Source organism: Balearica regulorum, chromosome 3 (assembly GCF_011004875.1).
Source record: "Balearica regulorum gibbericeps isolate bBalReg1 chromosome 3, bBalReg1.pri, whole genome shotgun sequence".
In the NCBI taxonomy this organism is placed as follows: Eukaryota; Metazoa; Chordata; class Aves; order Gruiformes; family Gruidae; genus Balearica; species Balearica regulorum.
Genome location: NC_046186.1, coordinates 11,380,579 through 11,395,251, shown reverse-complemented (window position 1 = coordinate 11,395,251; position 14,673 = coordinate 11,380,579). Strand labels below are relative to the sequence as shown.

The following is a 14,673-nucleotide window of genomic DNA, read 5'->3' as shown; positions in this document are numbered from 1 at the left end:
CCCCAGGCACAGATGGATCCAGAGTACATGTTCCGGGACCGCTATCAGTATCATAGTGTAACTCCCTGGTAGTTTCAGCTGTGTGTTTCTCAGACCACTTTAGTTCCATGTATTCTCTCAGCTCCCCTCCAGAAGTCACATTTAAGCAGTCCTTGCCAGCATCCAAAGACTCCCTGGTTTTGGAGGCTCTGTGGAAGTCCAGATCCAAAGCAGTTTCTTAGAAGGTGGAAGCCGAGCGCAGGTACCATGACACCTGGTGCGCAGGGTAACCGGAAGGGCAGGGCGCTGCAGAACAGCAGCATGAGGTGTTCTTACCCCACTGCAATTTAAGGTGATCTCACAGATGGCATCTTTGGGAAAGGGAAAAACCAAGGAACCTATTACTTATAGTGTGCCAATGACAGAGGGCATTTTTAAAGGTGTCAGGGACAGGAAGGAAGTACATACTTGAACAGACTGGAATAACCAGCTATCTGTATGCTGTAGCAATTTGAATCCTTCTCCCCAGAGTTTAATCCCAGATCCCTTTCATCTCCCAAAGCAGAAAGCCATTTTTTCTTCAGCTATAGTAGCAGATCATTGTATTTTACCTCTTACCACAGAGGAGGAACAGTAGAAAGTTGTTGTTTGTAGCCGTTTTTTTTTGTTTGGCCATTTTTGGTGTTTTGTTTTGGGGGGTTTTTTGGTTGGGTTTTGTTTGTAGGTTTGGTTTTTTGGGGTTTTTTTTACAAAAACATTTCTGAAGTTACAGCAATGTCCAACAACTGTGGACATTCTCCAATGTAAATACTTTTCTAGTCCTGCTGGGTGTCTGCCCTGCTCTTAACACCTGAGCTCATCAGACATCGACTTTGCCCCAAGGGCTAGAAGCCTCCAGTATGATTCCCTTTCCCAGCTCACATACAAGTAGCAACCAGACGAATAGAAGACAACCAAGTACCTGAATTGTGAAGGCTGCAATACAAGCTTACACATTAAAGGGAATTCATGTTCTCCACCCACAGGAGGACTTTTGCTGAAGAACCCAGATCAACCACTGAACAACCTGTAGGAAGCCAGTGTTCACTAAGCTGCAGGTACGTGGGACTATCCGCAGTACGCTGAAGCACTTAAAACCCAAACAGATCAACCAAGGCTACTAGTAAATGTTTCATAAAAGATTTATTTAACTATCATTTATCACAAAGAGGAAAATACATATAAGATTAGAAGCATGCAACCATCTTCCACATTTCTATTTGTTTTCTTGCATTCACAGCGCATTGTAATACAACTCCTGTGCCACCCTCCCTTCTTCCTGAAAAATATGTTTCAAGACATAACAAAAAAACACAATAAAGGTAAGATAACATATGAGAAAAGTGCAAAGTAAAAAAAAGTCACGTATATACCACATTCAAACACCCTCCCCCTCCAAAAAAATGGATAAAGGCAAACTGTCATTTTGCTGCACGATCAGATTGTCTTTATGAACTACTTTACAAAAAAATTAATATAAATTAAGGGCACGATCCTGCAGACACTTATAATTGTAGCTAACTTCAATCACAGATTGGCTCAGTTGGTATTATTAAAAGCCACAAGTTAGTCACATGCATAAGTTCTTGCAGTGTAAGGCCCTAAGGCAATAAAATGTTTAAGAGCATGAAGGAGAACAAAAATTAAAGCAAACAAAAATCACTCCCAGATGTCTTTTGCTTAGTAAGTTTATATCAAACATATTTTAAACAGAACAGTTTGCTCCTAAAGCCCTGAATATTTCTATTACTTAAGCAGTTTTGCAAAATTAAAAGACAAAACCCCCAGGAAGCTGGTACGGATGTTAATGAACATAAAAATTGCTTCAGGCAGGTATGTAGGGAGGTGGAGGTTCCTTCTCGGGCATCTTCACTGCCATTTCATAGGTTGGCAGAACATACTAAAAAGAAAACATTTTGAAGAGATTAATGCAGAAGGTTTAGGAAAAAAAAAATAAACAGAACAAAAACCTACATGCCCCATCAGCAACTTAATCCTCTGTTGCAGGCAAATGTCTTTAAAGAAAAACTTACTGCTGTTTCTAGTCAGCTAATAAGGAAGTGAAAGAAGGCGCAATAATAATTTACTGCTCTGCTGAACCCAACCCCAGGTCATTCATTCTGCCCCACTGTCTCTTGGCTTTGCAGAGCAGCAAGGAAGGTTTGGACTGGTGCAATCAGAAAGCTTCACTCTACTACAAGAAAAACAAAGACTTTGCTCTACAAAACCTCCTATTTTATGCATTATAAGAATGTAACTAAGATATAACCCACTGTGACTTTAGCTGCTTTAATTTTTTTAATCTTTCCCATCTTTGTAAACATAGATGGATATAGTGGTGTTCTACTTCGGAATTAAATGATGCTGATTCCTTTTATGTCAAAAAGAGGTTTTACCTGTGGAGGAGCTTCAAAAGCAGGGTACACAGCTATCTCTGGCAAATTTCTGTTGCTGATATATTTATAGCAGTTCCATACACAATTAATTAGATATGCCTGAAAGAAGAGAGATTTCCCTTTTTGAAGGCCTCATATGCATTAGCTGATTAAGAAATTAGATGCTGGATTACATTCATAGGACAAAAAGGAGCATAAATCAACTTAGCCAGTACGTATCTGAGGAATGGTTGCTATTTCACAGATTTAGCCACAAACCTATGTTGTTCCCCATTTAGCTTTGCTACCATAGTGACACAGAGTATGAACCACGCAGGTTTTAGCAAAAGAATTCACAGATCCATTCAACTAATCTCTCTATCTGCCTCGGCAATACTGATCAAGTTAATCCGCAACTGGCTTATGCTTCTGTGGATCTCGGTCCAAACTTGCCAGCAGGAGGAGGAAGAGAGGCCAGCAGCACAATCCCACTCATCCCTGAGCTAGCATTACTATTTGTCCAACTACCAGTGCGAAGGAGGGGGCATGAACACACCACTGGGGTGGCAAGGAGAAGATGGTAGAGCAAAGTAGCCTGGACTTTTAAGTCAACATTAACTGCTGTATAAAGACATACCTTGATAAGGATTAGATTTTATTATTATCTGTATAACATTAGTATCTCTGAATTTTTCATTGGCAAGTGTGGTTGTACACAAGGTACCAAATTTCCCAATCAATACAAAAATATCTACTGTATTAGGCTTCCACTCCCCCCAGTCAGACTTTCCTCCTGAAGTATAGAAAATAAGTAAAATTCTTTTTCATGACTTCATTTTTTCCTTAAATTCAATCTGAATGCAATAAAGGAATATTGTCATGGCCAATGTATATTATCAACTCATTTCTCTAATATGCTTTGTCTGCACAAGTTTTTGTAATTCAAATGAATGCCTCTGTCTTTAGATCATCAAAAAGAATCTAACTAGTAGTATCACCCTTCAGTAGGAAGAAACATGCAGCTCTGAATTAACCTATGCGTTTCCTCCTCCATCATCTTCTGACCAGAACACACACACTGGTTTGTTAGGCATAGTGAGAGATTTTACAAGTTTTGTTTAGAAAACTTGTATGCAGTAAGTCAATACTGCTTCACTACAAGCTTAATTACAAACATTAAGTTTATCTCCACATATGCAAAAAGATGGTATTTGAAGTCTTTGCACATTCCTACTTGGAAAGGGCAGAGCTGCATAAATATGTCCCACTGCATACAAACAAGTAAGTTAGCTGAAGACAGCAGTACACAAAATATAAGACTGAAGTCACACCATAATTGAACATCCTAAAAATTCTGCTCAAAGTTCTTAACTCAGCATTAAGAAGTCTGCTGAGTTCTTAATTCAGCATTGAGAATTAACTTAGATTGATAGCATCTTAATGCAGTAACTCATGAAACAGACACATGCTTAAATTGTAACTTACCTTTAAAATGATAAATAAAGCAAACACCACCAGAACAATAAACAAGAGACAGCTGGAGTCCAAGGCAAGGAGATCATCTTTGTAAGGGAAATCCGGCTAGTAAAAAAAAAAAATAGGGAAGGGAAAGAAAGAAAGTAGATAAGCATGAACACTGCACAGTCACAAATATGACAGAAGGATATCCAGACTCCACATCAAAAGAAAAACTCTTGCATAAACTACTCCCCCAGAAACAAGAAAAAGTACCATTTCTCACTAATTTCTTCTTTATCCTCCCACAAAACACAGAATTTACCCTGCAAGAATAGGTCACTACAGAAGAGGGCTACCTATACAGAAGCCTCGTACTGTCTGTGTCCATAGTCACTTCCTCAGTCTCATGCTAATACGGATTTTGTATGTATACAGTGTTTGTACTTACGGTCCTCTACTTGATAACTCTTTAATGACTTAGTATTAATTACCTCCTGTCAGTCCAAGAAGTAACATGTATGTGCAGAGAGCAGAAAGGAAAAAAAGTTGCCCCCGAGCTTCAGGAGAGCCAAAACAAAAAGCTTCTGCAAATTTCAGACTCTTCTCTTTCCCTGACCACAGTAACAACCCCTCTCTCCAACACCAATCTATTATTTTGAATCTCCTTTTTAAAAGGTTGTTGGTTCGTTTTGTTTTTTGGGATATTTTTACATCTACTTGAGCAGATCCAAAAACACCAGCCAGAAAGAGCTTGTGATCCCAGTCAACTGACAGCATATCTATCCATTCAGACTTCTTGCAGTTAAAACACAGGCAGTGTTAGTGATAACGCCATTACAGTTTCCTTAGCAGCTACTGCTGCAAAACAAAACTCATATAGAACATAAAAAGAACCCCTCAGAATCTCTGATTCCATCCCATAATGCTGTAGAACCCTACACCATATGAATCTTTACCTATACACTTCTTTCCCTCCCCCACCAAATAGGGGTCAACACCTTTTACGTTTGCAGTAGCAAACCTACCACAGAACCCCATCATTTAAAGTGTTAGGAACATCTTTGTTTCAAGTGTAAACAGAGCAGAGACAGTTTAAACCAATAAGTCCATCTCTCTTTACTGTCCCTGACTTTTCTTTTAGGGAACAATGACACCTTTGACCCTTCCACCTCTGATAAGCTCTGATTCTCACAACCACTCTAGCAGCCATCCCCTATGGCTGCTGCAGCCTGAATTCTTCTTTTGTATTCACAGGAAGGTAATTATAGCTCAGTCACTTATCTAATTAAGCCAAAGTTTAATTTCAAACTTAAAATATCAACTTGAGCTGAATAAACACTTACCAACTGATCCAGGTAATCCTTGATTCTGGGCAAGTAGGTTAGAGAACTGATGGCAACCAGACAACTGAGCACAAAGTCAAAGAGTTGGTAACAGAAAAATGGGATCAGCCAGCCTACACGATGCTAAGAGGGGAGGAAAAAAAAAGCAGCAGCCTGTAAGGTATTTCATTAAAGATTCAAGTAGCAAGCTTAAAACCATATACTATAAGTATACTTACAGCGATTGCACCATACACCATCATTGCACTGATTGTGAACATGAGGAGGGAGATAGCAAATAGAACACAGGCATTTTCTGCATTAAAAGCAAAACAATAGCATCAGTCATTTCCTGAAGTTGTCACACTGCAGCTGACAGGTATATAAGCTCTATCATTACTATGATCTGTTCTGACTCAACTGTTTCATCTGTGCAGCAGCAGAAGTAACTCAGACCTCTCCTAATGGCAAAAGATCTAGTTCAAGAAAACCAGCATGCATTTGGAAAAATTCCTGTGCCATAATCAAAACCCTGAATAATCTCAGACACACCAATTAGAAGCCTGACATAGTTTGATAGTAATGCAACATAATGACGCTGAATCGCAATATATGTCAGTGCTAAAAGTATGTGGGTGATTAACTTTACAACTGGAAAGAATCTTAAAATAACACAGTACCAACCTTTACACTTTAAAATGGTTTGATTATGTAATTTGGTCATTGGCAGCGGGAGCAGCACTGCTCCTTCAGTAACACTGAGGAAAACAGGAAATCACTGTGTGGAAGGTATCCCCTTATTTACAAGAAAAGGCAGTTGAGCAGAAGCCAAACGGCAGCAGAATCCAGGACACTCACGGAAACTGAATGATAAAGATTCTCCTTGTGCATCACAGTTACTGATGACAGAAGCACAAATGCTTTCCATGAGTTGGATTATACTTGTTCTCATACAGCAAGCACAGTTTACACTTTTAGATGTAGAGAAAGAAACCAGCTTGAGCTGGTCTATAGATGAGTCTATAGATGTGGTAAGCTAATGTTTTCAGGAATACCCAAGCCAAACTGTTGTGGTTCCCAGACTTGAAACAGATGATCTGAGAGTCTTAACTTTCTAGTCTGCAGCTGATTTGAAAAGATACACTGTAGAGGCACTTATGTACGCAATTCAGTACAAGGTAATAATGTCTACACATGCAGATGGCATCAAGAAGGAGGTCCTCCCATGCCTGAAATGCATTGCACTGATCAGAGAGCCCTAAGTACTCTGCAATAACAAATAAGCATGGTTTTCTTCTGAGGATTTGTTACTCAGAACATCCACATGCACAATCAAAACCGTAATACCCCCTCATGCACACAAAACCCTCTAGCCCATATTCCAACATGGTAAAACAAGAATATTTAAGTCAAAAGCATGCAATAGCCATTTTACACTAGAAAGTGGAAAAAGCACCTTCAGAAGCATCTCTCAGTTACACAAGCTTAAGGCTACCAAGTACACCAACATTTATTACAAAACATAAGACATTTTAGATATCTGCTGTAATTTTATTAATATCTTGGCTTTATGAAGTATTTGGTCCTTGTTCCCACTCTCATTTCATTACTAGCAAGTATTACAGTCACAGGTCAGAAATTAAAGATCCTCTACTCAGGTCACAAAGAACTAATACGAAGACTGTAAACCAGAACTCTCAAAATCCAGATTTGTGCTGTACTATTTATCTTCACTCCAGACTGGATCCGATCCTCCCCAAATTTTAGTTTTATACAATAGACTTAGACAAGACACATTAGAAGTGCCACACTCAACATATTTCTGCACACTTTAAACCAAGAAAAACAAAGCATGCGCACAAGCTAACGTGTCATACTACAATTAAGAAACTTGGTCATTACAGACAGAAGTTTGACACCAATTACACTTGTATACATCATATACTTCATCTATAACAGAGTGGAAGTAGGTTTAATTCTGCTCATGATGCTTGTCTTCTGTTTCTTCTGCATGTCAAACTTTTTAGATAAATACTTTGCTTTCACTCAAGTACTTGGCATGCCAATTCTTCCACTGTTCTTAGAAAAAAGGCATGGTTTTCCTCTTAGTAAAAACTCCCACACAATAGCTGTCAGCTTTTTCCTTAAATCTACAAGGATCACCAAAAATTCCCCCAAAAATCTGTAAAAACAGTATTCTGCTTTTTGTTGTACTGGCACAGCAAGGATAGTAAATGTTTATGGAGAAAGTGAGTTAGATGTTCCACACATACCTCAACACTCAAAGCATTAGAAGGCCAAGAAATCTTTAGAAATCTTATTGTCTGAGATGCTTGGGAATAATGTGAAACAAAAATAATATTCCATGTAAGGGGTTTTTTTAATTCTTGTAGAAGACCTCAACCCCAGAATAAGTAAAGAGAAATTCAGAAAACGAGACAACCATATTTAAAGAGCTGTATGCATACACTACACACAAGCGTAAGGCAAACACACCATGATACTGCTGTTTGATTAGAAACTAGAGCATGCAGTTATACACCTACCAGCCATTCTCTCAGAAGCATAGTAATTCCCAATGACTTCATACTGGATATCAACAGTTGGCACTATATTTGGATGAGTCACTTCTACTGTCAACAAGATGCCCATCAGCAAGTTCACCACCTCAGAAAGATCACAGTTAAAGGTTATTTACATTGCAACAGTTAGGATTTTTTAAGGACACACTAATAAATCTTTTATTTCAGTTAGAAATAAACTCTTTGCTTTGCCTATATGTGGAAGAAAAAAAAAGAGCACCCAACTTATGATTAAATTTCAAGCTGATTTAGTTAAACTACTACCAAAAAAAACCCCAGAAGACAACTGGACACCTGCTAGTTTTAATGAATCACAACTACATAACTTTGCAAATTAAGAGGATGGATAGGGTTTGTAAGGATTCAAATAACATTATTAAACTGCTGCTGGATGATGAATGCACAGATTTGTAAACAAGAAAATTGAAAACAGTTAGAAGAGGCCAGGAAGGAGAACGTACAACAATGAACGCAATGAGGAACATTTGGAAAGAGTTTCTGCTTTCTACAACAAATTGGAAGACAGGATTAATTTAATGCACAAATAAGGTACTGCACCCTACTCTTTCAAATAGCGCTGGGGGGCAAGCAATACAAGGGGATGTGCAAGCATCACACAGTAAATACTGGAGCATTAGAAAAAACTGCAGCTCTAATCCTCAAACATAGCTTGCTTCTTGGTTTCTCCCATGTTTTAATACAAGCAGGGGAGAACTGGCTCGCTTGCTCCCTCCCCTTCCTAGATCACTTATTAAAAACTCATCAGTCCTTATCAGAAAGGCTACACGCAGTTAAAGACGTCTCACACAAAGATTGAGTCCCAAAATATGTAAACATTCAGCACTGGCTATGTGCTTACCAGTCCTTCTCCTCACTTAACACTGCCATTGAAGACTACTTCTGTTCCCCGTTTTGGTACATACCAGAAATGCTTTCAGTGGCAGTAAGCGCTCCAAGAGTCAGAAGTAGCTTAAGCCTCTGCAAAATTGCCATCACAGCATTTATAACCTATTCAAGATTTACAGGGGCATAGTTTCTAATATCTAAAGAGACATGCCAAAGAAAAAGGCTGCATAACAAAAAAAAGTTTCATCCTTCTCTACTCTGGCCTTCTGCTCTCAATGTATTTTCAAGCCTTCTATTTCCTTCTCTCTGCAAGTGACCCAGGAGTATCAACCTATATTTTGGAAAATAACTTCCTGCTCTGTATTTTTTTTTAAAAGCCTATGTCAAGGTTCAGATCTCTTGAAACATTGATTTCTACTTCATAAAACACAAAGAGACATGTTAAATTATAAACTTAATCATTTATTGTTTATACAGTGTCATCAACTTAACTTAAAAAGTGATAAAGTTCAGGGCAAAATACAGTATTACTTCAATACTGAGTTTAACTGCCATGACAGGCTATCTGCCTCAAGATAAAAAGCAAGCAGCACTTGAATTAATAGAGAAGTACTGAAGAACTTGAATGCCTTGGAATTGTGAGACTGTGATTCTGCATCTGTCACTTTTTATATTTTCATCCTATCCATGGTCCTAATTTAGCATACAAAAGTCCCTAGTAATTTCACTAGCTACGAAGCCCAGTCCAAAGTATTAAAGCTTTAGTTTCCTATTTTCCTTGCAAGCCATTTCAAGTTGGGAAAATAAAGAGAGTCATTCAAAATCCAATCAGTTAGGATCAGTATCACAATAAAAATACTAACTTACAAAATCCAAACAACAACAAACCCAGGCCTCTGCCAATTTACACCCCAGGGTTCCCAGTACTCTATTACTGCTATTTGTGAATCATATCACAGCACTGAGCAATTCCTCATATTCAACATACTGCTTTCAGTAAAGAGTTACCAACAACTCCAAATTAGTCCTTTTAACCACACAGCCAGAGCCTGTATTTTAACTACTACCGTTCTTCTTTCACAGAAGCTTGGTAACAGCAAGATCACAAGGCTTGTTTCGATTTGATAGTGTGACTGGCAGCAAGAACATGGTTTGGATCGCAAGGCATCAAAGCTTGAAAGAATATACTCACTGCAAATAAAATATGTTCACAAATGGTCTACATGGAGAAGGACTGAGAAAAAACATAGCACAGGTAAGCCTCAGTGTAATCTGAAGATTAAAACCACCACCACCTAAAAACCCCCACCAACCCTGACAAGCCAGCGCTCAGTGGACAGTACACCGTTCTGAGGTAACACCTCTGTTAATTCCAGCAGTCCCCATCCTGGTCTTTTTTGTTAGGAAGTCAAAAAACAATAATAAAAAAAATTACAAAATGCATGTTCATATTCTTATTTTAAAATGGTTCCATTAAGATTAAAACACCTTAATTTAGTTTGTAGTAGTATTAAGAGCGAGACACACTTGTTATAATTGTGATAGCTGAGCTTAACAGAAATTTGGTGTAGCTTATATCAATTTAAAAAATCTAATAGCTGGTATTAAAGTACAAAGTCAGCATTTATTACATACTGGTAACAGAAATATTAGCTCCCCATATGATCAGAACTCAAAAGACTGTTGAGACTACAACAAGCATTAGCTTTTCAATTATTAAGTTTTATCTCCATGGTATACATTTAATGCCTAATCATGCAAGTGCTTCATCTCTCTGGAGGCCCGAACATGCAGACTAGGTTTCCCCAAGCACTCTGAGTAACTAAGTCTTGGACAGAAACAAGAATTCCTACTTATGAGTTGCTTGTTTCCTTTTATGAGTTGGAAAGAAGAAGGAAATTGCCTTGCACTACTACACTTTTTCCATCTTCCTCTCACTTCTCCAGTATTTTTCGTTAAACATGTTCCTGAAGAAACAAACCAAGATGGGGGGTTTTGTTTTGGATTTTTTTTTTAAATTATACTGAAATAATTAAAATCTGAAAAAAAATATTTTAAATAGGTTATTTCAGAGCTTCTAGCACCATCAAGATTAGATTGAGACCAGTTACATTCCTTTACTTTTCTAGAAGTCTTGTTCAGTGAACAAACAACTCGAGAGATCATCCTGACCCTCCTGATAACCAGTAGCAATTGCATCACTTTGAATCCATTGCCGAAGTTTGCTGCCAGAATGAAACAGCCACTCCCTCCAAAACAATGCTATTACTTTTAGACTGTTTATGGAACTCTGATCTGATTTCTGCTAGTGAAGTGTTCACTCTTCCGGCTTCTGGAAAGCGCTCTCCCTAATAAGAAAGTTTACAGGAAGAAACAAAACTTCAAAGCCGCACATTTGCAATTACAGAGCTAGGAATAGGAGGTTTCATTTTCCTTCCTACACAGAACAGTAGTGGGTGTTGCAGAGTAAACCAAACTACTTTAATCCTGGAACTGAAGCACAAGTCTGCTAGAAATATTCTTAACTCATCTTTTTGCAAATACAGTTTTATCTATTTATCAGAAACAGGAGCAGCATACAGACCAAAGCATGCTTAAAAGACACAGTTTGATAACACAGCATCAGCAACAGACATTTTAGAAGATAACAGCCTTGTTCTCTCTAGACTCAGAAGTACACAACAAGGACAGTTCTATAACTGTTTTAGTGAGGAGATAAGTTAATTAGATACAAGATTTAAAAGGATACAAATAAGCAAGAAACAGGAAAATGCCTGAAGAAATTGTTACATAAGAATAACGCATCTGTATTAAATAGCCAAAACTCTTATCTTACTGAAACATCTGGAGTAGATTGCTATGAGGCTCCATTTTATGTTTGGTATCAAATTCCTTCAGGACTGCACAGCACGGGAACACAGTGTATCCAGTAAATAGAGGCTGACCAAGATTTTCAGTAACACAAAGCTATTGTTGAACTAAGCATTCTCTCCCGCCAAAAAGCTACCTCCCTCACAAAAAAAAACCTCAACAAACCCAACCAAAACCCAAACACACTCCAAAGTTATAACAATTTGTCCCACTGTAACTTATAAGCACAGATTATTAAATTGATTTAGAAACACTTGTCACAAGCAACTGTCTGAAAGACTGAAGTTAGTGACATACTTAAATGGTGCATTAATTAGCATGTCTAAACAATCTGACATACCCTAGGCCATTTAATTTTTAAGGTCAGCAGAAAGATAAGTTTAATTTTCACTGTCCAAATTGTACTTTGCCTTGAAAAGGTATGAATTGTAGTCAAATTCCAATTTAAAGCATAAGGCAAGACCACCTTACTTCACGGTAAAGCTTTATTTCAGCACGAACAGCTAACAGTTGTCAGACTTCAGAAAGTTATCACCTTTTCTCAGCTGAGAGCTAGGAAGAACTGGATAAACTATGCATTGAAAATTTTTAACAAAGTGCTTAATACAGTTTATAGAAAAACACAGCTATGAAGTACTTTGCATGCACCCTGCCACCCAGAACTCGACTATATTTTTCCCTCTAGCAGCCTGAATCCGTTGCAGTTACACGAGATCAAAGGAACACTTTGCCTCAGACGCCACTCCACCTCTGAAGCTAGCGGCCTCACTAATGACCAGCAAACTTTTCACCATCCATTCGCACTAAGATATTTGCACAGATTCAGAAAGGAGGAAGAGGTGCTGCATCCAGGCAACAAGATGAAAAAGAAGCACAGCACAAGAGGTAGAAATTTAAAGTACTACTGGGTCTGTGGCCAGGGAAAGCACATCCCTGCTCACCACCAAGTTCCTGGGTTTCTAGATGCTCCTGAACAAGAAACAAAAGCTGGCAAGGCAGTAAGGTCCGTTTGTCCCCTAACAAGGGGGACTGCCTCCTTACTGTTAACAATTTATGCTTTTATTGAGGTACTAGAAGCATATTCTTGACCTCCTTTGATCAGGACAGAATAAAACTTTTAGAAGTTTTGCAGGTTTCCAAAAACAAGGCCAATGTTCAATACTGCAATGGACCTTACTTTTCTATTTTACATGAACTAATAGTAGAACTTAATCATCGCTAAGATATTTTTTTCTTTTTGAAAAAGAAAAAAGATATCTCTTTCCTAGAACGTTGCTACACTTCCACACACCCCCACTTTGCTTTTTCTTCTATTCCTTTCTCCTGCTACTCTACTGTTTACCTGCACATTTTTTTGTCAATGGAAGGACCAAGATGAAAAAAAAATAAAGCATTTCCACACAGCTGCGGAAGCTAAAACATAAAGTCTCCAAACTTAAATCCTCATGCCTGTAAAAGCAGTTTCTGTGCATGGCTCCTTTACATCACAGAATGGTTTGGGTTGGAAGGGACCTCAAAGATCATCAAGTTCCAACCCCCAAAGCACATCAAGGCATAAAAATTCAGCACTCTCTATTTTTGCAATCTGGGGAAGAGTGAAGGAGAATAAAGGCTTTGGTTACAGCTTCAGGAGAATAGAAAAGCTGTGATGCAACATTTTAAACTATCCTCACGTTTGTATTGCCCATGAGAGTAAGGGGAAGGAAAGATAAGGAAATGACGTCAATAAAGGGGAACTCAGGTCCCTTTTAAGGGAGTTAAGGGAAGTTAAGGCTCCAGGCCTTAACTTGCTGATACTGTTTTCACATTTCTACTTTCATTACTCTAATGCAATACTATCTTTACTCAGGTTCACCACCACAGCTCGCTCTCTCAGAAGCGGCACCCACCAGTCAGAAAACAAGAGGCCTTTTGGAAAGTAAACCTCTTTCTACATCTCCTCAACCATTGTGTTGAGAACACAGAGAGCCAGATAACCAGGAACTTCCCCTTCCACCAAGCTCTTCAACAAGCAGAAGCCATGTTTGGTTTGAAGACCCTCTCGTTCTTCTCAGAGGAATCACATCTTATCCTCCTATTCACAGCATACCCCAAATTTCAGTCCCTCCACGTGTTAGTTTCTCCTCTCTTACCAGGGACACATTCAGCCTGTTTGAAACACGTAAAAGTCCCTACCCCTCCAATCTAAGAAAGGGAAGAATAACACAACCCCTCAGAGACCAGGTTAAAACGCCCTGAACTTTCCCTTCAGTATATTTTTCTAACCCCAACAAGGGAGGCCGCCAAGTGACAACGAACTGGGCTTGGCAAGCCCGAAACGGCCCCCAGGAGAGAGGGGAGACTCGAACCACGGCGCGTGACTACGAGAAACCCGTCCAGGTTCCCCCGCAGGGAGCGGCACAGGGGACAACCGCCACGGCCGGCGCCACGACCGGTGACTCCCGAACAGGAACAACTCCCCAGGCGAGGGGAGGGGGAACCCCGCTGCGCCCGCCGCCACAGCCCCCCCACAGCCCCCGCCCGAGCCCACCGGCGGCGCATGCGCGCTGCCCGCTCCGCGCCCACCGTTCCCAGGCTGGGCAACGGCCGAACTCTCACGCATGCGCGCTGCGCACAACCCAAATCACCGCCCCCTCAGCAGCGCCGGCTGCCCCCCACGCCGGTGTTCTCACCATGTACCAGGTGCCCAGGATAATGGTGCCGGTCCGCACATGGCAGCAGCCGCAACAGCGGGTACTATAGAAACGGTCCCGGCTCCGCTTGAACGTCATTGTAGTAGTAGTAGTAGTAGTAGCGGCGGCGGCGACACCGACCTCCGTCTCCAGCCCCGTCGCTCGCTCTCTCCAGCCACTTCTCCTCCAGCTGCGGGCCGTAAAACCCCCGCGCGCGCGTCACCGCAGCTCCGCCCAATCAGGCGCCGACAGCGGGAGCGCGGGGGTGTGCCTGCGGGAGGGAGTACGCGTTGCCGCGGCAACAAGTGATTGGCGGCTTCGCGGACCAATCACAGCTGCCCTGAGTGCAACGCCCTCTCGTTCACCTGCGGCGGCGGGGCAGGGCTCACCTGAGGCGAGGTCCGATGCCCGCCGGGCCCGCGGTGGGCTCCGCCCCAGCATGGCGGACAGAGGGGGCGGTGCCTGCTTCTCCCGCCACAGCCCCCTCAGGGCTGGTGCTGCCTGGCATGGCGCATTCCAGGGGGGCAGG

General features: G+C 40.5%; 1 protein-coding gene across 1 annotated transcript; it reads right to left on the bottom strand.

Moving 5' to 3' along the window:
* Positions 1 to 1,142: 1,142 nt before the first annotated feature.
* Positions 1,143 to 14,394, bottom strand: LAPTM4A (lysosomal protein transmembrane 4 alpha). The gene is made up of 7 exons (XM_075750546.1): positions 14,145 to 14,394; positions 7,720 to 7,840; positions 5,413 to 5,489; positions 5,195 to 5,317; positions 3,879 to 3,974; positions 2,415 to 2,513; positions 1,143 to 1,918 (listed from the first exon to the last, which is right to left on the bottom strand). The coding sequence occupies exons 1-7, from the start codon at positions 14,241 to 14,243 to the stop codon at positions 1,844 to 1,846; spliced, it is 690 nt and encodes a 229-aa protein (XP_075606661.1). The 5' UTR covers positions 14,244 to 14,394; the 3' UTR covers positions 1,143 to 1,843.
* Positions 14,395 to 14,673: the final 279 nt, after the last annotated feature.